The 25,310-nt window shown below is 52.4% G+C and overlaps 3 protein-coding genes across 3 annotated transcripts; 2 read left to right on the plus strand and 1 right to left on the minus strand.

The window, feature by feature from the left end:
* Positions 1–310: 310 nt before the first annotated feature.
* On the minus strand, positions 311–6,003 carry ATPAF2 (ATP synthase mitochondrial F1 complex assembly factor 2). Its single transcript, XM_054270962.1, has 8 exons — positions 5,804–6,003; positions 4,534–4,578; positions 4,089–4,234; positions 3,565–3,662; positions 2,624–2,704; positions 2,386–2,498; positions 1,507–1,622; positions 311–904 (listed from the first exon to the last, which is right to left on the minus strand). The coding sequence occupies exons 1-8, from the start codon at positions 5,946–5,948 to the stop codon at positions 767–769; spliced, it is 882 nt and encodes a 293-aa protein (XP_054126937.1). The 5' UTR covers positions 5,949–6,003; the 3' UTR covers positions 311–766.
* Positions 6,004–6,151: 148 nt separating this feature from the next.
* GID4 (GID complex subunit 4 homolog) lies at positions 6,152–14,497 on the plus strand. Its single transcript, XM_054270759.1, is given in 7 exon segments — positions 6,152–6,213; positions 6,215–6,500; positions 7,707–7,766; positions 8,507–8,614; positions 9,368–9,469; positions 10,406–10,536; positions 11,905–14,497. Coding segments are annotated over 7 exon segments (813 nt in total). The 3' UTR covers positions 11,969–14,497.
* A 649-nt stretch (positions 14,498–15,146) lies between these two features.
* On the plus strand, positions 15,147–24,334 carry DRG2 (developmentally regulated GTP binding protein 2). Its single transcript, XM_054270734.1, has 13 exons — positions 15,147–15,247; positions 16,309–16,469; positions 17,343–17,432; positions 18,781–18,841; positions 19,750–19,840; positions 20,536–20,608; positions 20,747–20,837; positions 21,013–21,110; positions 21,981–22,057; positions 22,709–22,797; positions 23,547–23,605; positions 24,017–24,070; positions 24,157–24,334. Exons 1-13 carry the CDS (start codon positions 15,184–15,186, stop codon positions 24,241–24,243), a joined length of 1,095 nt encoding a protein of 364 aa, XP_054126709.1. The 5' UTR covers positions 15,147–15,183; the 3' UTR covers positions 24,244–24,334.
* Positions 24,335–25,310: the final 976 nt, after the last annotated feature.

Raw genomic sequence — 25,310 nt, forward strand, 5'->3', positions numbered from 1 at the left:
TGCCAGGGCCAGGGCAGGTCTCAGAAAAACCCGTGGCTGATGCTGCCTGTCAAACACACATTCAGCTCATCGTGCTCTGTGCTTCTGAACCAGGCTGCAGCCCAGGTTTTACCCCTCTTGCTCCGGGACTACTCAGTTGTCTCCTTGCTCCCTCCTCAGCTGCATGGAGTGGTTCACACAGTAGTTAGTGTCTGCTCTGGTCTGTGATTTTTAATACCTGGAGCCATCCCAGCACCTGCCCACAAGCTGGCAGCTCAGGACCCACCCCACAGTGTGGTGAGTAAGACAAAGACACTCAGCTTTGGTACCTCACAGGGGCGAGTCTTTAATGGAACACAGAGACCCTGGTGTTACAGACAGGCACGCAGAGGGATGAACAACAGATGCAGTGGAGTCTGTTTTCAGATTTCCATAACAAGTGTGTGTCAGGAGCTGGCAGCTATGAAGACATGTGGCATATGCTGGGTATGTCTGTGCCGTGCCCTGCCCAGGAAGCTGCTTCTGCCGCAGGAGCTCCTCTGATGAGTTACAGACACCAGGAAAGGACAGAGCTGCTGGCTTGGGGATTCAGAGGAGACTCACCTTGACCTCTCCTCCTTGTGTGCTGCACTGCAGCAGGCAATCCAACTGAAGAACTGCCCACAAAACCACAGCACATGAAGCTGATCCCAGGAAAAGTGGAATGGCAGGAAGGTGGCTACCATCCATTGTGTCAGGCCAGCAATTCCCAGCTGGACATTTTCTTTCTGTGCCCTGCCCAGCTGCCTCAGTCCTGCAACAGCTTGTGCTTTACAGTTGAGCTCTCTGAGCAGAGGTGAACAAAGAGAGTCCCAGCTGCAGTGCGGGCACGCAGCTCACACAGGTCGTAGTCGTGGGCCCACTCCACGTTGCCCCAGCGCTGGATCTGAAGGAGAGGAGGAAAATGGATCACACCCAAAGCACCTCAGCAACTCTCAGCTTCCCTTCTCATGTTTGTGAAGCACAGGTAACCCCCCCCCAGGAACTGAGATGATCCTCGACTGCTGAGGCAGGGATATCTCGAGATCAGGATGTGCTTCATCTGTGCTGGGGTCTGAGGCAAAGCCTCTTAACGGGAGGATGAAATGATTCCCAACTTCAGCCACTTTTGGGACAAGGAGAGCTTCACACCAAGCTAATTTCCAGCAAGCTTGATATCTTGGTGTCTACCAAAGCCTCCAGGCTGGATAACCCTCAGCAGGAGAAGTCAGCCACAACTTTGCACTTCAGATTAGAGAGGGAGAAAAGCAGCCATCTGGGCTCTGTGAAAAGAAACTGGCAGCCCTGGGAGCACTCTGGGCTGCTGTGCCCGTGGTGCTGCTCTGCAGCAGCACGCTCCAAACACTCTCAGACACACAGACTGGTGGAGTGGAACGTCTCCTGCTATAGCAGGCACTTCCCCTGCCAGTTATTTGTGGTGGGGGATGCATTTGTCATGCTGAGATTATTGCTATTTGAATTATAGGGCTGTTTTGTAACATAATTTACCTGGTATTCTTCCTCCAGGCGAGACAGAAGCACAGCTTTCTCGACTGTAATGTGCCTGTCAATCAGGCTCATGGACAGAATCAGCGATTTCAGCTGGGTGATTACAAATTCTATACCTGGAAGGGAATAACCCAAACCAAACAAGATTCATGGCTGTTTTCTGCAGCATTACAGCAGCATCTTCACACACTCTGAAGAGACAGGCAGGCTGTGGTACCCCCTCAGGGAGGGCCAGTGATCCTCCCACCTGCACCTGGGCACTCAGGTCTGTGGTTAACACCAGAGCATTGTGCTGGCCCTGCCAACACAGTGACAAAGGCCATGCCCTGGACACCACCTCCTTTTATTCTGCCACAACCCTTCCCTGTGCAAAGGGAACAGACATCCATGCAGGCTCGAGCATTCTGTGTCTTTTGTGGGTTTCACTGCCTGCTGCTCATTCAGGGCTGGAGCAAAGCAAACCTCCCTTCATTTCTTTATCTTTTGGTGTCGTTCAGATGATTCAGGCAAGATTAAGTGAGATATAAGGATAAAAAAGAGAGCACAGTGCACAGTGTGGGCACTTTGGAGTACTAAGCCTGATTTCTTTTCCTGGCAACAACAAAGCTAGGGATTAAATCATTAGAAGGTTTGGCATTAAAGAAGTTATTTGTGCTGAGGTGGAGCAAGCAGCTCATGGGACAGCACAGTCAGGTCCTGAACACCAGTGGCACTGAAGAGAATCCCTGCCTGTGACAAAAGCAGGTCAGGGCCTGGCCTGGAGATTTAAAACACAAACCTCCACACTAGGAGCAGGAGAAGAAAAACATTCCAATCACTCTCCTGCCCCATGGAGAGGAACCTCCTCCTCCTCCTCCTCAGTGGCCCAGCCCCACTCACCTTGCAGGGCCCACATGTTGTAGGATGCCAGGTGGTTCACAAAGGTCTCCTTGGTGCTGGCTGGAATGTTTGGCCCCAGGATGCTGGTGGAGGAGCCAATTGTCACATTGTACCTGCAATGAGCACCCAAACCCTCAGCAAAGCCCAGGGCTCACGGAGCTTGAGCTCATAAAGCACCAGAGCTCCTGGGCTGAGCAGGGCAGGGCCTTGAGCAGCCAGGAACCCTCTGAGCTCTCACCTTTTCTCAGCCCAGGCAACCACAGGATCCCATTCATTCTTCTGTAGCTCTGCCAGGGCTGGAGGCTCCTCCACACGATAGCTGGGACATGACAGAACAAAACCACCCTGGATGGTCCCTCCCAGGCTGGGACAGGCCTCTGGGAAGGACACTGACCCCACCAGACCCACTGCAAGTGGGACAGGGACCTGCTGTCCACACAGGCAGCAGTGACAGGGAACAATCCCCCAACCCTTCCCTAAATTCAGTGCTTTTGGTTATGCCAGGAAGGACAATTCTGTCTTACTACCAAACAGAGCAGTGAACCAGCCAACTCAAAACTGCAGGCAGCCCAAGCCACAGGCTGAAGTGAGGTTTAGCAGTTAGAGGAGGGTACAAACCCCACTGCAACTCTCTGTGGGGCCACTCCTGCTTCTCCTTGCCCAGTGGCTCAGCTCAGCATTCCCTGCTCCCCCAGTCTGACCAAAGCCACAAGGGCAGGTGAGGGAAGCCAGTTCCTCTCTCTCCACAGGAACTGTGGAGGCTGGGACAGGAGCCTGGGCATGAATGGGCTTGATCCTACAGCTCACAGGGACTTTCAGGAATGAAGGGCATTTTGGGACTGGTACAAGTAGTCTGAGCTCTCTGCACTGGCACAGGAATACCAGGGACTGGCTGACAGATCCCCACAGGCCTTTCAAAGCTGTTTTCTTTTCTCCAAGATCTTCATTTCCCACTGCTCTCACCCTTGCCCAGCGTTCAACAGGGGACCAAATCCAATGCTCCTCTGGGAGCACAGACTCCAACCAGGTTTGCACGTGCAGGACTGATCTAAACTAATTCAAACCCTCGGGCAAAAACCAGCTCAGATCAGAGCCAAGCCATGACTGAGGGAGTGCAGATGCCTTCCCCCACTTTACCCAGCCCTCTTTCCAAACTCCAGCTGGGTTCCCATCTCATACCAGACCGTGTCTGTCTCCAGGAACTTCACAGCTGCTCGGATCAGCTGCGTTTTGTTTCGCTGTGTGGGATTGTCCAGCGCTGTGTTGCACAGGGTGGTCTGGGGATAAAAGCAGTTGAAAATGCTGTTATTCTTATTCCAGGCTTGAACAAGCAGCAGCTTCCATGGTACAATGCCAAGAAGAAGCAGAGGGATTTGTGGCAGATGAATAACTGAGGGGTGAGGGCCACAAAATGGTTAATGTAATAATATCTTCTCAAATCTTTCAGGATCCCTGGAAACAGCTCATTAAGCAGCAGGGAAAAGGAGCATGGATTGCTCCAGAGCTCAGAGAGCTCAGTTTCCTCTTGCCCCTCACTATTCCCAATGACACTGTCCAGCCCCTTCTCAAGTTCCCCTAGTGACACAGATTCCCTTTAGACAGCCCAGAGGAAGCCCCAACTTTCTGCTCACTAGGAGCAGGACAACCTGCTGCCCCCACACCCTGCATTTGGAGGCCTCAGCACTGCACCCTGCCGTGCTCACCAGGTGCATGGTGTAGAACTTGATGGTGTCTTTCTGGGAGTCCCACTCTGTGGCCACTGCAATGGCCAAGGCCTCACTGGGCACAGTGAAGAGCTTGGCCTGGGGCGTTTTCAGCTTCCGGTGGTCCAGGTTTATCTCAAAGCCTCCTGGGGAATCAGAGTAGAAATCCTGGGGAATCAAAGAGGAGCAGGCACTAAGGAACAACAGACAACCCCACAGTGGGAGCAGATGCAGAGCTGGAGCTGACAGGGACCAGGAATACTCAGGTTTTCCCTCACTTGGTCCTGGAAGCTGCTTCTCACTGTGCAGCTTTGCTGCAGATGAGGGGATACAGCAGCTGGTGACAAACCTGGCCCTGACACAGCCTGGGCTGCAGGTGCTGACAGCTCTCCCAGGGATCAGCCCCTCCACCCCATCCCCATCCCATCCCTGTGGCCACACTCACCTTCCCCCTGTGAGATGCTCACGTTCTGGTAGAACCTCTTCCTCTCTGGGGAGAGAAACACAAGGCAAAGAGAACAAACATTCAGAGGGCAAACAGAGAATGTTCAGCCCCTTCCCCTGCACCCCATCACAGCTCAGAACAGACAGAGCTTTGGTGCTGTCGAGGTGGCCTGGTAACAAAAATCCAGCCCTTCATCCACAGTTCCCAAGCTGTGAGTTGCACTCAGCAGGGAGCAAACAGAACCAGCTGCACTCCTGCCAGGCTGGGGGCTCAGAGTGGGGCAGGGCTGGTTTCCCAAGCAGGCCTGTCCCACCTCTCCTCAGGAGTTCTGCTTCAGGGTCAACCTTTCCAGATTCTACAACTACAGTCACACTGGACAAGTTAATCCACAAAGGACACCCCAGTCCAGCTCAGGAATTTATCTGCCCCACCTACAAGGTGAGCCTGAGGAAAACTTCAGGTCTCATTTTAGGAGCAGCATCCTTGGCTCCCAGCACTCCTGACACCGTGAGAGCAGGATCACACCCACCCCAAAGGCTCACACCCCTCCCCAAGGCAGGGAGAATCCACGAGCCATTCCCTTGACAACAGCAACCAGGTTGTAAATCCCAAACTCATAAATCTGTCTCATGAAGGGCACAGCAAACAGGTCAGGCTGCAGGTCTGCTATTCGAGGCTAAAAACAGCACAATTCCCCTGGGGAAATTGAAGGATTTTCTCAGGCTTGGTGACCTGTGAGCTCCGGGGCCTCGGGCACGGTTCTAAAAACAGATTAAAGTGTGTGTACCCCAGAGGAGCCCCGAGGCTCATCAGTGACTCCCAAAACTTTGTCATGAGTCACCACAGCTCTGCAGCCTCACCTCCGACAAAATGAGATTAATTTTGCTGTTCTCATACCCACACGAGTCCAACAAAGTCTTTGAAAGGGATACACGGGCCACGACATACTTGAACCCCCTCATCTGAGTCCCATTCCCTCAAAATCCCCAAAACCCAACAAAAACAAGTGTAACAAACTGGTTCGGTGAGGGCTCGGCCGTGCAACCAGCGAACCCTGCCTGCTCCAAACTCACATTAACGGCAAGGCTCATTAATAAAAATTAATTAACGGCACAGGGGAGAGCCCCAGCACCGCTCAGCGGCCGTGGGGAGCGAGATCCCCTCGAGACCGTGCCGGTCCCAGCCCAGTCCCGGGTGACCCCAGGGAAGGATCCCCAGGGAAGGATCCCCCTCCTCACACGGCGCTGGAGCCTCCCCCGTGCTCCCTCACCTGCCGGCGGGGCATAGGCCCGGCGCCCGCATGACCCCACCGGGCCGCCCCCAGCATCCGCAGGAGGCGGTCGGGGGAGCCGAGCGGGCGGGGAGTGGGCCCACCACAGCCGGCGACAGCCGCGCCACATCGCGACAGACGACATAGCGACCTCGTCCCGGCCGCGCTCAGCGCCGCTCGCTGGGGGCCGCCATCTTGCCGGCAACAGCGACCAATCCGCGCCGCCTGGATTAAAAAAACTACACTTCCCAGCAGCTCCAGGGGGCAGCGTAACCAATCAACCCCCGGTGTCGGACCGGCAGCCAGTCAGCATCAGGGAACGCCCCTCAGGCACGCGCGCGGGGGCCAATGGGAGCGCGCGGAGGCGCTGCCAGGAGGCCCCGACCCAGCGGCGGCCGAGGTGTGAGGGAGCGAAGCGGAGCGGGCGGCGTCCCCCGGCCGCACCCCGGCCCCGGCCACGCTGGCGCCCGGGGACCCCCCCGAGATGCCGGTTCGGAGCGAGAGGCGCCGCGCCGGAGGGGCGGGGGGCTCGGCCTCCTCCGCTGCCACCGGAGCGGCCGCCAGCAGCCTGGTGCCGCCGCCCCCCATCAACACGGCGCAGCCCGGAGTGGCCACTTCGCTTCTCTACAGCGGGGCCAAGTTCCGCGGGCAGCAGCGCAGCAAAGGCAACGCCTACGAGGTGGAGGTCGTCATGCAGGTGAGGAGGGTGGCGGGGCGGGAAGGGCCCCCGCGGCCTGAAGCGAGCAGGGGACCCGGTGGCCTCAGGCCGCGGTGGCCGTTCCTGCCCTGCCGGTCTCTTGCGACAGCAACCGCATCACCCTAACCCTCGGTATGAGGAGGGATTTCTTCACGGAAAAGGTCATTAAACATTGGAACGGACTGCCTGGGGACGCGGTGGAGTCACCATCCCCGGAGGTGTTTAAGGAACACTGGACGTGGCACTCAGTGCTCTGGGCTGGTTGACACGGTGGTGAATCAGTCACAGGACGGGCTGGATGATCTCAGCTCTTTTCCGACCTCAGTGATGCTGTGATGATTCCAAGCCGGCGGGGTATTTTTATGTTCGGTTCTCCGCGTTCCTGGTGGGATTTGCCGTGGTGGGGACATCCCATGGCTGCTCAGCTCCACTGCACGCTGCCACCTCGCAGGGGCTGGCTGTGGTTTTGTGCTTTAAAACTCTGCTTTTGTGCTTAAAACCGCTGCTTTTGTGCCGAAAACGTGGCTGTTCTGCATGTGTCAGCTGAGGAGAGGGGGCTGCCTGCTCTCCCTGTGCTGAGCACAGGGAAACGTTGCAGTTCTTTGATCACAGGTGAAGATCCATCTTCTCACGGGTGGAGGTTTGCACTTCCCTGAATAACTCACTGCCTGTTTTGAGAGCGGATCTGGAGATGTCAGGGAAAAGAAAAAATCCCTCGAAAAATCCCTGCTTTTAAAGGAGCAGGGAAACCCTTGCCTAGTTTCTGCACAGCACAGGCAGAGAGATGCAGCCTCTCTTTTGATAACTCAAAATGCAGGTGGCACAAAAGGTTTATATTCAGGAGAAAGGCCTCCTACAAAATGCTGGGGGTGTGGGTGATCCTTCCAGGGATGCTTTTTCTTGGAGAGCGCTGTGAGTCAGATCCCTTCTGGATGCAAAGAGGATTTGCTTCCTGCTGGGGAGTTCTGGGCAGAGGGTGTTGCCTTGGGAGCAGGCCTGGGATGGGGAGGCTGCCAGAGCTGAGCTGGGCACCTGCAAATCATCCTTCCAGGTGATTCCCATCATGGAAAAGGGCTGGCAGTGTGGACATTGGGCAGTGGGTACCAGCTGGAGCTGAAATTATCCCTTGAAGGGTTAGGAACTGCTTTGGATCAGGCATGAACCTTCATTCCTGTTTTTATGGTTGGACTTTGCACTCTTTTCCAGCATGTGGATATGGAAAACTCCTATCTCTGTGGATACTTGAAGATTAAAGGCCTTACAGAGGTGAGTGTTACCTGCACAGCACCACAAAGAGGGGCTGTGTGAAGGCTTTTTATTTTCCTGGTGGGGTGGGAGAAGCTGCTGCCAGAAATGGGAAGTGGATGGATTGGATGTTTAGATTTGATCAGAGGGTATCAGCTGGGGAATGGTGCTGGCTGTAAATGTCACAGGTGATCATCCAGCTGGGAGCTCCATGGAATCTTTTAAAGTTGGAAAAACCCTCTGAAATCATTGATGCAAGCACTGACCCAGGACACAGCCAGCTCCACCACTTCCCTGGGCGGCCTGTTCTGATGTTTAACCACTCTTTTAAATTGTTCTGATATCCAATCTAAACCTCTCTTGGTGCAATTTGAGGACATTTTTCTTGTCCTGTCCCTGTTCCCTGGGAGCTGAGCCTGTCCCCATGTGGCTGCACCTCCTGTCAGGGAGTTTGGAGAGTGAGGCTCCTTTTACCCAGGCTGAGCCACTCCAGCCCTCTCAGCTGCTTGTGTCCAAATCCTTCCCCACAGCCCAGCTCTGACCTGGCTCCTGGCTTCATAAAGTGAGGAGAGAGGCAGAGAAAGGCTGGAAAAAAAGAGTGGGAGGCTCAGCCTTGGACAGCCGTGGCAGCAGCAGCCTCACATTGCCCAGAGCTCTCCCTGGGAGATGCTGGTTTTGCTGAGTGCATGGAGCTTTGCCTGCTGTTGGGTTTGTGTCTGTGGGTGACAATTGTGAGCCCACCTTTGTCTCCCCTCTGCCAGGAGTACCCAACCCTCACCACGTTCTTCGAGGGCGAGATAATCAGTAAGAAGCACCCGTTCCTGACGCGCAAGTGGGACGCCGACGAGGACGTGGACCGTAAACACTGGGTGAGGGAACCTGGGGGCACAGGGGGCTCTGGGCTGCTGGTCTGGGGAGAAGTGCACTGTGTGCTTGTGCTGGAGCTGGCAGAAAGGCCTGGAGAGCTCTCTGGTCTGGGATTTGGGGATGATTTCAGCAAAGAAGAGGGAGGGGATACAGTCTGGGTAAACTATTTGGGGAAAATAAGGGGATACAAAGACAAAGCCATTATAAAACATAAAAACACCCTACAACACCTCTCCTTTTTGCTGTCTCTCAGTGGGATCTTTGCAAATAGAGGTCTCTTCAGCAAGCTGTGATCTGTGGTGAGGGAGGGGATGTCTTGTTTTCCACTTGTTGGCCACGGAGTGGGAAGGGAGCAGGAGCAATCCCCATCTCTTGACCCCCTAAGAGAACACACTTCTTATTTTTGGAGACTTATTGCAAAATGGAATGGAGGAGGGGAAAGCACAAGCACAGGTGGGGTAGTTGGTACCTGTGTCCCTGCTCAGGGCAGGGTGTACCTGCTGCTGTGTTTTAAGGCCACAGCAGCCACCTGGTCACCCTCCACCCTTGACCTTGGCTGTTGTTTGCCAAGCTTTGATGTTTGTTATATTTCTGTCAAAATATCTTCCTCTGGAAGCTCAGGAGCTTCTCCAGCCAGGCTGGATGTTGCTCTGAGTGTCAGTAGATTTCCCTCCTAAACAGCAACTGCTACTAGAAGTTCTATTCCTGGAATAAACATCCTGGTTTGATTTTTTTCTTTTCTTATTTTGTTTCAGGGAAAGTTCCAGGCTTTTTACCAGTATGCAAAAACATTTAACTCTGATGACTTTGATTATGAAGATCTAAAAAATGGGGACTATGTCTTCATGAGATGGAAGGTAAACCCTGCCTGTCTCCTCCTCTGCTGATCTGCTTTCAAGGCACTGTCAGAGACTTGAGGTGTCAGAGCTTTTCCAGCTATGATGGTTTAATGAAAGATCTCACCCTGCCAGCCCCAAAACCCACTGTACTTGCAAGTTCCAGTGGGACTCCTGTCTAGCCAGCTAATTGTGTCCTTAAGGGCTGCAGTGTGGCTAAAAACACAACAGGAAAATCTTGCTTGGTGATGCTGCAGAGGATGAGAGAATTGCTGTCTGCAGTCCCTGTGTGGGGCCTGTGTGTGATGCAGCCTGGCCACTCTGCAGCTCATCACAGAGTCACCATGGACTGGTTTGGGTTGGAAGGAGCCTTAAAGCTCATCTTGTTCCACCCTCCTGCCAAGGGCAGGGACATCTCCCACCGTCCTTGGACACTTCCAGGGATCCAGGGGCACCCACAGCTTCTCTGGGCACCCTGTGCCAGGGCCTCACTACCCTTAAAGGGTCTCAATATCCCGTCTAACCCTGCCCTCTGGCAGAGCCATTCCCTCTCTTCCTGTCACTCCCTGTCCTTAGCAAAGTTCCTCTCCAGCGCTCCCAGCAGTGTTGAAAAGCTGCAGTGAGAACTCTCTGGAGCCTTCTCTTCATTCTCAGGCTCTCACTCCCAGTTTTGCAATGGGTTTCTGGTTTGCAGGGGACAGGTGTTGAAACTGATCTCTTGCACTCTTAAAACTCATTCTGTTCTCAGTTATCTGCTTCCCTGTGAGGTCCCTGCAGGGCAGGAGTGAAGGGACACTCTGGTCTCTGCTCTGGGCTGCTGAGAGTGCAGGGAGTGCTCAACCAGCAATGTCTTCATGTTAGTGGGTGCCAGTATTTGGTGTGGGGGGGGGCAGATTGGGGTGGGTTTGGGCTGTATTTGACCAACATTTTAAGATGCAGCCTGTGTTTTGAATGCAGGAGCAGTTCCTAGTCCCAGATCACACCATCAAGGACATCAGTGGTGCTTCCTTTGCTGGTTTCTATTACATCTGCTTCCAGAAGTCAGCAGCATCTATAGAGGGCTATTACTACCATAGGAGTTCAGAATGGTAAGGGAGTTTCCTGCCTCCTGAAGGCTTAAACCAAGCTGTGACTCCTCTCCTGCTTGTCCACAGCCTTGGGAGTGTCCAGGCAGGAGATTCAGGCTGGTGGGGCTGAAGGGAGGGCTGTGGGCCGTGGCTGGCCTGAGCTGGCTGGTGCAGTCCATTGGGGTGGTATAAAGTCCTGCCCTTATGGAAGAGGGGAAGAAATTTGGGGTGGCAGGATGGAGAGGGAAGATGACACAGGGTCTGGAGAAGGAGCTTGGTTCTCTTTCCTCAGGAACAGCTTGGCTGTTGCTCCCTTCAGGCAGAAATCTTGTCAGGCCAATGTTTTGTGTTCTGAGGTCCTTGGGGTGTTGCTGTTAAGACAAGAAAACAGTCAAAGCTAATTGGTGGGGTTTTTGTTGGAGACAAGGAGCTGTGGAGAGCTCTTTCCCCTTGCATCATTGTCATGAGCAGCAGGTGGATGGCTGGAAGCTCTCAGGGGGAGGGAAGGAACCAGGAGGCTTTCAGACACATTCCCTCTAGCTGAGCTTTGAAAGACTCATGTAATTTGCACTTGTAGCAAACTCTGTTTGAACTTGAAAGTTGTTTAACTTCAAAGGGAGTCCAAAGGAACACCACAGTCAGCCCACCAGGAATGCTGCCTTGCTGCAGGTGGCTCAGAGGGACCAGAGTGGGAATTACAGGATGATTAAGGCTGGAAAAAACCTCCAAAATCATCAAGTCCAACCTTTGACTGAACACCACCATTCCCACTAAACCCTAAATGGAATGTGTGTTTGATTTCTGAGCACTTCCAGGGATGGTAACTCCACCACTTCCCTGGGCAGGCCATTCCAGATCTAAACCACTCTTTCGGTGAGGAATTTTTTCCTCATATCCAACCTGAACCTCTCCTGGCACAACTTGAGGCTGTTTCCCCTTGTCCTATCACCAGTTTTGTGGGAGAAGAGCCTGACCTCCACCTGGCTGCACCCTCCAGTCAGGGAGTTGTGGAACAATGAGGCACAGGAGGGACGAAGAGGGACAATTCTCAGTGAGGAATTTTTTCCTCATATCCAACCTGAACCTCTCCTGGCACAACTTGAGGCTGTTTCCCCTTGTCCTATCACCAGTTTTGTGGGAGAAGAGCCTGACCCCCACCTGGCTGCACCTTCCAGTCGGGGAATTGTGAAATGATGAGGCACAGGAGGGACAATAAGGAGCGATGCTGAGTCCTGGCAGGGTTTTGGACTGTGGGAAGTGGGTGTTGGATGCCTGAACACCCTGGGACTGTAAAGGGGGAGAGAAGAGCAGGCAGCAGTGTGTGTTCTCTGGCTGCCCAGCAGGATCTCTGTGTCACCCTCTCTCCTCCCTGTCTCCCTCCTGTGGCAGGTATCAGTCGTTGAATTTAACGCACGTTCCCGAGCACAGCGCTCCTATCTACGAGTTCCGATGACAGCTGCCCACGGCTGAGAACGCCCCGAAGACACGGGGCAGGAGAGCATGGCCTGCCAGGAGAGCCGTGTCCCTGTGGGAGCACGGCAATGCACGCTTCTCTCCTGCCCTTGGACTCCAGAGAGAGAGAAAGAGAGCCTGGATGTGAACTCACCCAGCCCGAGGAGCTGCTGGAGCTTGATTCTCCCTCCTGTCGAGTGGCCATTTGATCTTTGCTCTGGTTTTAAGCTACTTTAATGCACTTTCTTGTTGCACAGCTCGTTTCTCTGTCACTGAAGTTCCTCCCGGCTCTCCTCTGGAAGCTGTTTTCTCAGTAGCTGGAATCAGTGCTCTGGCCTCTAAATAATAAGGAAATGTAAGCTCAAGGCTTATATTATCCTTGTTATATCCTGATGTGGGTTGAAATCACCAGGATTCAGGTTTCTTGCCCAGATTTCCAGCTCTGATGCTCTCAGAGCCAGGTCCTGGGTGTGAGGCTCAGCTGTGGAGTCTGTTGGGGAGTGTTGGCTGAGGTAAGGCTGGAGTGAGGCTTTGCTGGCTAACAAGGTTAGCTGGAGCTGCAGATCTTTCAGGAGCACCAGCCCTTTGCAGCTGGGAGCTGTTCCTGTGTCTGGATACACCATTGAGAATTAATTTGATGTAAGGACTTCCAGGCTCTCAGTAAAAGTGGATCTGAACTCTGCTTGTAGGTGTATATTTGCTCTTTACTTAAGTTAAGGGTAAAAAAGAAAAAGTTAAAAAAAAAAAGACAAAAAAAAAAACTTTTATTAAAAAAAAAAATCTATTTTTATGGTTCCTTTTCCAAAGGACCCTATGGCAAATGCACAAGTACTGGATTCCATGTTACTGTTTTCACATTGAAAACCAGGAATGTCTGTGTTTTTATATCTGTGTCTGTATCCAGCTAAGCTTTGGGAACATAACCCGAGCACAAACGCTGAGCAGCATCACCCTGGGACTGCTCAACGTTTGTACTCCCCCTTCATGCTTCACCACCACTGCTTGACACCTTTTTACAAGGAAAAAGAAGATAAAAAGTTTAAAAAATAACCCTTCTCAGTAGCTCCCTCTGGCTCTGAATGTTCCAAGTGACAGAACTTAAGGCTCCTGTGCCAAAGCGTGCGTGTGTGTGTGTGGGGTGGTTTTTTTTAAAGACACTTTAAAAACTTGGCCTCAGTTGTGTTTTTACCTTGTCAGCCCCACCTGTGGGGCTTTGTGAGAGTTTAGTTTGCCTTTTTTTCTGGCTGTTTCAAAGCCCAGCTCCCTCCAGGCAGGCGTGTGGCACGGCTGGTGCTGAGGATGGATTTCCCACCTGGGAGAGGGGATTGAAGCCAGTGTGAGGTGCTTTGGGTTTTGCTTCTTTTTAACTAATTTCCCCTTTGGCAGCAGTTATTGCTTGTTTGAGCCTTACTGAGGAAGGATTGAGGGCTTGGGGAGCCCTTTCCTCTGTTCCAGGTTGGGTTTGGAGTGCTTGGTCTCGGGGGATGATGCGGAATTCGCTCGTGCTGCTCTCCGTGGATCAGCCCTTCCTTCTCCCTGGCACCCACATGGGCAGAGAAACCTGGGGGAGAGAGGGAGGAGGAGACACCTGGCCCTTGCCAGGGACTGGGGCTGTGCCTTGGCTGTGCTGGAGGATGTGCAGGGACAGCACTGAGGTGATTTGGGGCTGTAGCAGAGCACTTGGGGAATGTGTTCCTGTTTTAATTTGCTCTCGGAGAAACTCAGCCCCTTTGGAGGAGAGGGTGGTGCTGGGACATTTCCTGGTTTTTAGAGGTGAAAACAGTGGTGCTGCTCCACTGTGACCAATGTGGGGGTGAAACCTCCCTCCCAGGTGCTGTGTGAGTGCAGGGACCCAGCTCCAGTGGCTCTTCCCATCCCTCTGGGGCTGTCAGTGCAATGCTGGTGGTGGCACCGGTGTCCCTGTGCTCCCCAGGGCTGTCAGTGGCAGAGGGACACTTGGATTTCTGATAAGGTTGGGTTGAATTAACCCCGTTGGTTGCCAGAAGCTCAGTTGGGATGGTCCTGGGGGTGTTTAACACTTGTAACCTTGTAACTATCCCTAAACCAATGAAGTTGGGGTTTTTTTAAGACTTGATATGTTGTGAGAAAGGCGTGGAAAGAGCATCCTGCTCTGTGCCTGCCTCCTTCGCCCCATCCTGAAGGGAATTTCAGCTTGGATCCAGGGCTGTCTGGATGTGATGTGTGCAGGTGCAGAGCAGGTTGTGGAGCTGAGGGTTTTGCAGGGGCTGTTGGTGTGTGGATTTTCCCTCCTCAAAGGCCTTTGCTTTGGTTTTTTCCTTTTCTTTGACCTGTTTGAGTTGAGGGGAGATGTTCTGTACGTCGTGGTGTGGTGAGAGAGTGGCCCAGGGGAGGATTTGGGGGGCAGAGGTGGAAAATGGGGTGTTTGGGCTTGGGAGAGGGTGTGGTGTCTCTTGAACCACTCTGGCTGCAGCAGGGTGTCCATGTGGGGGCCAAGGAGAAGCTTTGTGGAGCGATCAACGTCCAAATTAAACATGAATTCTGTTGACGGGGTCTGTGTCCGTGTGTGTTTGTCCACCACAGCACTTCTGGTTCCAGGGCATTGCTGTGCTTCATCTCCCTCCTTGAGGGCTTCTCCAGGAATCCCAGCAGCTTCTGGTGGCCTTAATTCACAGACTCTCAGAATCATTCAAGCTGGAAAAGGCCCCTGAGAGCATCGAGTCCAGCCTGTGACCCATCCCCACCTTTTCACATCCAGTCTTTCCCTGAGCGCCTCCAGTGATGGAGACTTCACCAACCTCCCTGCACAGGCTGTTCCAATGTCTAATCACCCTTTTGAGGAAGAAATTCCTCCTGCTGCTCATCCTGTGCCTCCTCTGGCCCCCTGAGGCTGTTTCCTCGTGTCCTGTCTCTTGAGTGGCTGAGAGAAGAGCCCGATCCCTCCCGGCTCCGCGCTCCTTTCAGGATCCAGCCTTAATTAGAGGAGCAGGAGGAGTCAGTCCCGCTGAGGGACTCTCCTGCTTTCTGAGCCCTGTCCCTTTGAGCCTGTCCCTCCTGTCCCCACCGGGGTCACCTCCCTGGGGACCCTCCCGGTGCCCCGCGGTGGCGGCGGGCGGAACGCGGGGCGCGGGGCTCGGGGCGCGGCCGGAGCTCGCAGCGCGGCGCGGCCCGGACGCGTGACGGGGACGGACGGGCCGGGCCGGCGGCGCTTCCGGCGGGCGCGGAGCGGGGCCCGCCATGGGCATCCTCGAGAAGATCTCGGAGATCGAGAAGGAGATCGCCCGCACGCAGAAGAACAAAGGTGCGGGGGGCGGCCGGGGGAGCCGGGGACAGCGGGCGGGCGGGCGGGTGGGCTGGGCGCTCTGGGGGGCACAGGTGGGCTGTGACTTATGGGGGGCTGAGAGGGGACCGGGGGCTGTGGGGTGTCTGGGGGTCAGGGGGGCTGCGGGCTATGAGGGCTGGGAGAGAGCCTGGGGGCTCGGGGCTGGGGTGTCTGGGAGGGGCTCTGGGGAGAGAGGGGCCGGTCGGGGCTGTGGGGAAGGTTGTGAAACCGGGGGGCCTTGGGGGGCACAGAGCGCTGGATCGGGGGTGCTGGGAGCTGGGGCAGGGTGGGGAGCAGGGTGAGCCCTGGGGCTGGGGTGCTCTCTTTACTTCCATGTGCTCTAGCTGCAGCCCCCACGGAGCTGGAGGGGGGAACATCTCAATTCCTGCTGGCACAGGAGGAGGCTCCGGGTGTCTGGGTGGTCTGGGGGCTCCCCGTGGGCTCTGAGCTCCCCCCAGAGCTGCTGCTGGGGCTGTGTAAATAATAGAAATAAACCTGTGAGCTCCTGGTTTCATGCCCTTACCTGTTACAAAGTGAGACAACCACCTTCCTTTTTTTCTAGTTCAGGTGTAGATTCAAGTGTCTTGCTAAGAATAAGGCAGTAAAGTACTTTCACACATGAGCTCTGGGTTAAATGTGTCTTTAAAAGTTGACAAGAGGAGGGGAAAGTAATGTGGTCACTTTGGGGTGCTGAGTGTGAGCAGGTGTAAGGAGGGGCTGTTTCCAGCAGGGGCTGCTCCCCCGTGACCTCTCTCTCCTCAAGACTCCTTTCATTCCTGCACCTGCTCTCCCTCTGTCCTGCCCCTTTACCTCAGGAATGTTTTGGCTGTTTCTCTCCACTCTGACCCTGTGCAGCTCCCTGGAAGGTTTGCTCTCAGTGCCCAGGTTGGTGATGGGGCAGCTGGGAGCAGCTCTGTGCCTGGCACTGCCTGAGATACTGACCAAGATCCACCAGGCTTTCCTTTCAGGAAGGTTCTCACCCCTAGAAGTGAATCACAGCAACTTTGTGCCAACCAGCTGTTGGGTTTGTGTCATTGCAGCCACCGAGTACCACCTGGGCCTGCTGAAGGCAAAGCTTGCAAAATACAGAGCTCAGCTTCTGGAACCTTCCAAATCCCCGGCTGCCAAGGGCGAGGGCTTCGATGTGATGAAATCAGGAGATGCCCGGGTGGCACTGATTGGATTTCCTTCTGTGGGGAAGGTCAGTCAGGCCTTGTGCTCCCTGTGGGGTCACTCAGGGCTTGTGCTCACTGTGTCCCCAGCTCTCTGGGGTTTGCAGGGGCTGCAGAGCAGCTTTGGGATCACAAACATGGAATGGTTGGGTTGGAGGCACTTCAGGCTCCTCTGGTGGGATCCCACCTGGAGTCCTGGGCATGGTTGTGGTGTCTCCAGCATGAGGAGGATGTGGGAATGTTGGAAAGAGGACTGGGGAGTGGAGACAGGCTGAGAGAGCTGGGGCTGGAGAAGAGAAGGTTGTGAGGAGACCTCACAGTTCCTGAAAAGGCTTCAGGGGAGCTGGAAGGGGATTCTTTGTCAGGAACTGTAGTGGCAGGAAAAGAAATGGGTTCTCACTGAAAGAGGGGGAATTTAGGTGGGATATATGGAAGGAATTCTTGCCCATGAGGGTGGGCAGGCCCTGGCACAGGTGCCCAGAGCAGCTGTGGCTGCTCCTGGATCCCTGGCAGTGCCCAAGGCCAGGTTGGACAGGGCTGGGAGCAGCCTGGGACAGTGGGGTCAGGTGTCCCTGCCATGGCAGGGGTGGAGTGAAATGGGCTTTGAGGTCACTTCCAGCCCAAACTGTTCCATGATTCTGTGATCTAGCTGAATGTTGGAGATGGGAAACACTCCTTCATGTTGTGAGCTCTGCCCTGTGGAATTTGTTGTTGCCTGAACGTTGTTCTTGTCCAGCCCCAGCAGTGCTGAGCAAAGAAAAAATCTGAATTACTTCAGTTCCATGCCAGTGTCACCAGCTCAGTCCCTGTGCCTGGAACAGCCACAGCACAACTTGAGGAGCACTTTGGTGTTGTTGTTTTGCTGAACCTTCTCCTTTTCCTGCTGCTCTCTTGCCTTTCAGTCCACGTTTCTGAGTTTAATGACCTCGACCGCCAGCGAAGCCGCGTCCTACGAGTTCACCACGCTGACCTGCATCCCTGGAGTCATAGAGGTGAGCAGGACTCTCCTCCAGCTCTGTCAAGGTGTTTGTAGGGGGATAGAATATAAGAAAATAAAGATAGTGTAGAAAGTAATCTCACCCCTGAAGAGCTGCAGCTGGGCCAATTATCAAAGATCAGGAACAGGCCTGACTTTAACAGGCCACAGCTGTGACCAATGAGAAGAAGATGCTATAAAAGAGTTGGGTGGCTGCTTGAGAAGGGAACTGGAGTCAGTTGGCTGCTTTATGAAGAAGAAAGAGTCAGTGCTCTGAGGAGCTGCCCACAAGGAGCACCAAGAAGGTATGGAACTTTTGTGATAGGAGACAACAGTATGGAACCCCTGCAGTAAGATGACAATTGTGCTGCTAATAAGGAGCACACACATCCAGAAGTCTCCAAAGCTGAATTTTGCTTTAAACTTTTCAGTGCTGATGTAGCACTTGCCTGAACTCTCCAGGATTGGCTGTCTGAGCAGGATTTTCGTGCTGCTCTTGGACTGACCAGAGCAATCCCACAATTCTCAACTGAATTTTGTATAACCACTGTCAGTGCCAGTGACCAGCTGGCTGCAAACCTTGACAGATTTGTTTTTAATGAAGCTTTACAGAGGCAATCTGTGCTGTGATCACTTTCAAAACAAAATGCAACTCTGCCTGTCCTTGGGGGATTTTATTAGTGGTGACCTCAGCATCCCTCAGTAAAGCAAATGATAAAGGGCATCAAACTGAAAAGTGTCCAAGAGTAATAAGGAAATCTGGCTCAGGATGGAAGGGGGAGTTAAATAATGAAAGTAAATGTATTAGTGGGAAAAGGAGTTTCATGTAGCACATTCAAGCAGAGCTGTGAGCTGCAGCAACAGCTGGAGAGCCAATGCCTGGCAGATCCAGGGAATGAGTGTCAGTGCCTTGCAGATCCAGGGAATGAGTGTCAGTGCCTGGCAGATCCTAGGAATGAGTTTCTCCTGGGTTTTTTTACCTGCAGCACCCCTGAGTAGTTTGATCTGCCACAGTCAGAGATGTGGCACTTGTTCATTACTGAGTTTTCTCATTAGACCAATAAAAGAAGGGTTGTTTTTCCTTTCCATTCCCTGAACTTGGGAATGTGTGACTGCTGTGCTGTCCAGCTGCAGTCACAGGATGCTTTAGGGGGCCAGGATGTAATGCAAGCTGTGTGTGCTGCTGAGCACAGCCCCCAGCTCTGGAATTGCCTCAGGACAGAGCCATGAGCTTTGTGCAGAGCTCCCCTGCCCTGCCAGTTCCATCCAGTTCCCACAGGATGGGGACCCCCAGCATGGATTTGGGGCAGCTCAGGTGCCCTGCAGGAAGATTTCAACTTTGCATCCTTCCATTTCCCTTTCAGTACAAAGGAGCCAATATTCAGCTGCTGGATCTGCCTGGAATCATCGAAGGAGCTGCTCAAGGTTGGCTCATGTCTGTGTTCATGTGCAGGAGGGATTTGCCCTCAGTAGTGCCCCTGGGTGTCTCAGCTTTCCTGGGCCAAGAGTTCCTGCATTGTCTTTCCAAATTTTTGAGTCCTTGATCCTATGTGAGGCACGATTCCTGTCCCTGAGCCCACAGAAGGGTCTATATGTAGCACAAAGATGGTTTTCTGGAGGTGGGAGCCAAAGCAAGCCAGTCACTTCTCACATCCTTGCCTGAGTGTTAAGTGGCTCATCTGTTTTCTGGTACTGAGGAAATCTATAAAAGATGCTGGAGAGGCGGAGGGAGAGTTACAGCTAAACACTAACCTTGAGTAATTCCCTGAGCTCCTGCCAGTCCTCCCATGACTCCTGATTCTGGGAAGAGATGTTGGCTTTGTCTCTCTGTGCTGTCATTGTCTTCACTGGCTGGTTGTGTCTGAAAATAGCTCAGGAAATCAGGGAGTCATGGAACATCTGGGAAGGGACCCACAGGGATCATCCAGCCCAGCTCCTGGCCCTGCACAGACACCCCAACAATCCCACCCTGTGTGTCCAACACATCCCAGCCTGTGCCTGGTGTTGTCCAATCCCTCCTGGAGCTCTGGCAGCCTTGGGGCTGTGCCCATTCCCTGAGGAGCCTGGGCAGTGCCCAAACACCCTCTGGGGGAAGAACCTTTTCCTAACATCCAACCTGACCCTCCCTGACACAGCTCCAGCCATTCCCTTCTGGCACTGCTCTCCTCTGTGCTGAGCTCTCTGTGCTGCCAGAGCTCCCAGCAGCTCACTGCAGCCTGACCAGCACTGCAGGATGTTTTTCCTTGCTTCCAAGCTGCTGCAAGGGGCAGGAGTCCCCATTAGTCAGAGAACTGAGCTGGTTGCTGTTGCTGATCCCCCTCGTGTGTCCCCAGGGAAGGGCAGAGGCCGGCAGGTGATCGCCGTGGCCAGGACAGCAGATGTTGTTATCATGATGCTGGATGCCACCAAGGGCGAGGTGCAGAGGTGAGTGTGGGCTGGCTCTGGGCTGGAAAACGTGCCAGCTCCCTGAGGAATTGTGGAGAGCACCTGGGGAATGAGGAGTTCAATTATTGAGTACCAGATGGGGGTTGTATCCTGTGACTGTGTTCATAGGGGTCTTAGGATGAGGGAAGAGATGAGGATCTGACTCCATGTTTCAGAAGGCTTGGTTTATTATTTTATTATGTATATTACATTAAAATTATACTAAAAGCATAGAAGAAAGGATTTTATCAGAAATAGAATAAGAAGAATGATAACAAAAGCTTGTGTCTTCACAGAGAGTCTGAGCCAGCTGGCTGTGATTGGCCATTAATTACAAACAACCACATGAGACCAATCACAGATGCACCTGTTGCATTCCACAGCAGCAGATAATCGTTGTTTACATTTTGTTCCTGAGGCTTCTCAGGAGAAAAAATCCCTAAGGAAAGGATTTTCCAGAAAATATCATGGCTACAGTATCCCATGAGAAGCATCCTGCTGGCTGGAGTGGTTGCTCAGCTGGAGGGAAATTCCTACAGCACGTCTGTCATAGATGGGAATGTCAGCCTGGATTGCCACCACAGACTGACCTGCATTATGGGGGTTTGTGGCAGGGCTGTATCAACACAAGAATCAAAAAGGGAAAGGTCTGGGTGTCACCTGGCCACAGCCTCACAGGTGCTGTGTCCCTGCAGGGCCTTGCTGGAGAAGGAACTGGAATCTGTAGGAATCCGGCTGAACAAGAGCAAACCAAATATCTACTTCAAGGTGAGGCTTCCTGAGCTCCTGCAGGCACAGCTGGTCTGCTCAAAGCTGAGCCCACTCTGTGCTGCCCGTGGTGCTGGACAGGCTGAGGGGGCTCTGGGATTTGCAGAATGTTCTTACATTGTTTTTTGCCTCTTGCAGCCCAAGAAGGGTGGAGGCATCTCCTTCAACTCCACTGTCACGTTGACTCAGTGCTCTGAGAAGCTGGTTCAGCTCATCCTCCATGAATACAGTATCCTTTCCTAAAAAGGGAGACCCTTAAGCCATCAGCAGCTCATGGTTTAAGTGCTTTGTGCTGTGGGACAGCCTTGGTGTCCCTTTGGTGCTGGCTGGCTGGCAGCACTGTCACCAGGGAGCTCAGCCTGTGTGGTGTGTTGGGATTTGGGCCTTGACAGTGTCCACCTCAGAAATCTTCAACGCTGAGGTCCTGTTCAGAGAGGATTGTTCCCCTGACGAGTTCATTGATGTGATTGTAGGAAACAGGGTCTACATGCCATGCCTCTATGTGAGTATCCTGGGCAGCCTGGCTTCTGCCACACCCAGCTTCTCTTTTCTGTGCCAGAGGAAATGTTGGAACTTCGCAGAATCATGGAACAGTTTGGTTGGGAAGGGACCTTAAAGCTCATCTCACTCCACCCCTGCCATGGCAGGAACACCTTCCACTATCCCAGGGTGCTCCAAGCCCTGTCCAGCCTGGCCTTGGACACTTCCAGGGATCCAGGGGCAGCCACAGCTGCTCTGGGAATCTCTGCCAGGGCCTCCCTGTCCTCACAGGGAAGAATATTTTCCCAATATCCCATCTAACCCTGCCCTCTCAATTTAAAGCCATTCCCCCTTGTGCTATTACTCCATGCCCTTGTTCCTGGCTCCTAAAACAGTAACGATTTGGGGTTTAAGAGGTGGAAAACAGCTCAACAGGGAGTTTTTTATAGGCTTTGGATGTGCAGCTGTGCTGTGTGTGTTTCCTGGGCCCTCTTGTGGCTGGTGCTGCCCTGGAGCAGCAGAGTTTCCCATCCTGGTGCTGGGGCTTTGCTCCCACGTGTGGAGCCTCCTCTGACTCCCCTGCTGCCAGCTCTGTGCTTAACTTCTCACATCTGCTCCCTTGTGTGCCAGAGGTCCCTCTAGGGCTCTGTTTGTAGCCACTGGGTCTGTATAAAATGAAAGAACGTGTTCCAAGTCATCCCAAAGGGAGAATTTTAAAAGGCCAAAAATTTATATTCAAGCTTCTGAATTTCAATAGTTTGTTTTACTGAGAGTCTTGGCTTATCTTCTGACAGGATCTGTGTTTCTGTTTCAGGTGCTGGAGCTACCTTGTTCTTTGTACATGTTGCTGGGTTGCCTTGCTAAGGGCTGTGTTGTTTTCCCTCTGCTTTAGGTTTATAACAAGATTGATCAGATATCCATGGAGGAGGTGGATCGCCTTGCTCGGAGGCCCCACAGTGTTGTCATCAGGTAGGATGATGACATCCTCATTGCCTTTTCTGCCTGCTGTGGGGTTCATTTTACACCCCTTTCTTGAATTCTCCAGGAAGGGACTTCTCCCAGGGCTGCTGGGGTGAGAAGCAGAGCTGCTGTGCAGCTTTTCCCAGATTTCCTTCCCTGGACCTTGGCTTCTCCGTGCTGTCTGCAGGACAGAGTCAAACAATCTGGCTTGTTTCCTTGGAAGTGCTGATATATCTGCTGGGGCTTTGCTGCTTCAAAGCTGTTCACCCTTCTGGAATCATGGAATGGTTTGGGTTGGAAGGGGCCCTAAAGCTCATCTCATTCCACCCCTGCCATGGGCAGGAACACCTTCCACTAGATCGGTTTGCTCCAGGCTCCATCCAGCCTGGCCTTGAACAATTCCAGGGATGGAGCACCCAGAAACTCTCTGTGTAACCTGTTCCAGTGCTTCTCCACCCTTTAGTAAGGAATTTCTTCCTAATATCTGATCTAACCTTGCCCTCCTTCAGTTTAAGGTCATTTTACCTTATATTTTTCCTTTCCTTGCCTCATTAAAGACTTTCCCCTCATTCTCCAGCACTTTATTAAAGACATTTCACCTTGTTTTTCTGGATCCCTAAATCACAGCAGCAGTAAACAAATGACCCTGGTGTTTTGCAGCTGTGGCATGAAACTGAACCTGGACTACTTGCTGGAGAAGCTGTGGGAGTACCTGGCACTCACCTGCATCTACACCAAGAAAAGGGGACGTAAGTGACCCCAGACAGGCTGCCAGCAGGCCTGGTGCCTTGGAAATGCTGGAATTGCACCCTCCCTAATCATCCTTCAGCTCTTGGGAAATGCTTCCTGCCATGTCTGGATCCATGGCCTTCCTGTTGTATTTTACAAGAGCTGAATTTTCATAAACCTTTGCAGGATGTAAGGGAATAAAGTGTGCAAGTTCAGCTTTTACCTTGTTATGCACACTGTGATGAACCCACAAGTTTCCTGCTCCTGCAGGAAATTTGGTGATTCCCATGCCCTTGGAGGTGCCTTTGATCCTCCTTTTGCTTTATAACCCACTTGCAGCTTCTCCCAGTGATGAAGGCACATCTGTAACTTGCTCTGTTTGGTTGTGAGCAGCTGAACTTGGGTGGATGTGAGGAGATCAAGGAATTTTCTCAGCTTGTTAAGCTCTGAAATCTTGGGGATTCTGGTTTTTCCTTGAGCAGGTGTGTTTTGGCTTGGGTTGTTTTGTTTCTCTTAAGTCAAGGGTTTGGGATGGAGTCATTTCAGGTGGGTTGTGAGGAAGCTGCTGACTGTGTGGGGTGGGAAATGGCACTTGTGGGTGCTGGAGAGCTGATTTGATGCTTTTAGGTACTGGATCCCTGTTCTGTCTGGGAGCAGGAAGGAGGAATTTGGGAGTAGTTAGCACAAGGTGATGTGAGGTGGTGTCAGCATTTTAGAACACACTCGATAGAAATCCAATCCTTTTTCCCCTCCTTCTGCTTCTCCACAGAGAGACCAGACTTTACAGATGCCATTATTCTAAGGAAAGGAGCCTCTGTGGAACATGTGGTAATTTTTCTGCATCTTTTACATTTCCCTGTGTGCAGAAGGCAGTTCCTCCTGGACCTGCTGTGATTTGTGCTCCATAAAGCTCAGGACATGTCAGTGTTTGGTTGTGCTTCTCCTTTTGTTGCCTTTTGTCTGCCTCAGGTTTCTTTCACAGCTGCTATAAAAGGTTTAAACAGTAATTATTTAATGCAGCCAGTGAAAAAGCACATGGAAACAATGGAAAGGGGCTTTATGTGGGCTGGTGATTCCTGTGTCTGTTCTGTATGGCTTCAACTGCTTTTAACCAGCTCTTAAAGTCTTTATTGTAAATTCTGGCATAGACTTGAGTTTGTTTTAATTCCTGGGTATTGAAAAAGTTGTTTGCAAAGTGATAAATGTAAATATTTCAACTTCTGCCTGTCTGTCCTGCAGTGCCATCGGATTCACAGATCATTAGCCAGCCAGTTCAAATATGCCTTGGTGTGGGTAAGTGTTGGACAGCAGCTGGAATCCCTGTCTTCAGGTGTCTCTGACTGCTCTTCTAACCCTTCTCCCCCTTTTTTGCTTCAAAGGGGACAAGCACAAAGTACAGCCCTCAGAGAGTGGGTTTAACCCATATGATGGAGCATGAAGATGTCATTCAGATCGTAAAGAAGTAACTGCTGGTGCCTGGCCTTGCCTTTTATCACTGCAATTGGAACTGACCATGTAGAAACAAAACAAAACACACCAAAAAAAAAAAAAAAAAAGAAAAAAGAAAAAAAAAAAAGGAAAGGAAAAAGGGAGATGTGTTCCAGAGCCAAGAAAGCTTCTGTGAAGCTCCTTCTCTTGGAGGAAGGCAGAAAATGAGGCTGCTGTGCTTGCAGGTGGGGATGGGGAAGATGGGTTTCCATCTGGCAGCATTTCAGACCAAGTGATGTTTCTTAAAAATTTGAAAGGAGCCAGTTCTTCTAGGACACAGTTCCACAGCCAGCAGTGTCCTGTCGCTGGTGGGGTTTGCACATGAATCCATGTGCATTCCCAGTGGGAAGTGTTTGGGTTTGTGTGTAAAATTCTGCCCCTGTGCTTTGGGCTGAGAGAACATTGCTGATGCTTTGCTGCTTATCCATTCACTTAATTTAAGCATTGATCTGAAGCAGAACCAGAGTTCTCCCTCCCCTGCTCACTGGACGCGTCTCTGCAGCTGAGACAGCCCCAATTTTTAATAATCCCACCTCAATTAGCATTAAAACCTGGCACTCTGTGCCTCTCCATAGCCTTGCAGTGGGGTTTGTAGGACACCCTGGTACTGAGAGATGAGAAATTAAACTGGCAATGGTTAATTAGCCTGGCCAGACTGCAGTGGGGTGTGATCCAAGAGCTGTAGTCTGGGGTGAGGATTCACTTGTGGCATCTCACTCATTGAGGAGCTGCCTTGGGAGCTTCCTCCTTTGTTGGGCAGGAGTTGTCCTGCCCTTCAGTCCCCAAGGTGGAGGTCTCATCAGCCATGTCCCTAAATTCCAGTTGCAGCTCTTTGGAGCTCAAGGTACCACCCCATGCTGTGAGTTTTACCCCAGCCCTGTTAAACATTGCTTGTCTGGATATTGTTCATCAGAAATCTGGGATTTTTGTAATCATGCTTTTCCATTGAATACTGTTGCTAAACAATTCAGAGTGCCTGATAGAGGACAGCTCTTGCCTTCTGGGATCAAGAGCTGCCAATAGCTTTTATTTTCTTTCATTGGAA

Source organism: Melozone crissalis, unplaced genomic scaffold (genome assembly GCF_028551555.1).
Source record: "Melozone crissalis strain CALT ecotype California unplaced genomic scaffold, PUWL_Pcris_2 ptg000012l_1, whole genome shotgun sequence".
NCBI lineage: Eukaryota > Metazoa > Chordata > Aves > Passeriformes > Passerellidae > Melozone > Melozone crissalis.

Bases quoted from the DNA above. Each gene is read 5' to 3' on its own strand.
- ATPAF2 (XM_054270962.1), bottom strand. From the start codon at position 5,948: ATGTCGTCTGTCGCGATGTGGCGCGGCTGTCGCCGGCTGTGGTGGGCC. The intron at 3,663-4,088 runs GTGAGCACGGCA...TTTTATCCCCAG, and splicing joins AGTTCTACACCATGCACCTG to ACCACCCTGTGCAACACAGC. The intron at 2,499-2,623 runs GTGAGAGCTCAG...TGCTCATTGCAG, and splicing joins GTTGCCTGGGCTGAGAAAAG to GTACAATGTGACAATTGGCT.
- DRG2 (XM_054270734.1), top strand. From the start codon at position 15,184: ATGGGCATCCTCGAGAAGATCTCGGAGATCGAGAAGGAGATCGCCCGC. The intron at 17,433-18,780 runs GTGAGCAGGACT...TTTCCCTTTCAG, and splicing joins GCATCCCTGGAGTCATAGAG to TACAAAGGAGCCAATATTCA. The intron at 18,842-19,749 runs GTTGGCTCATGT...GTGTGTCCCCAG, and splicing joins CATCGAAGGAGCTGCTCAAG to GGAAGGGCAGAGGCCGGCAG.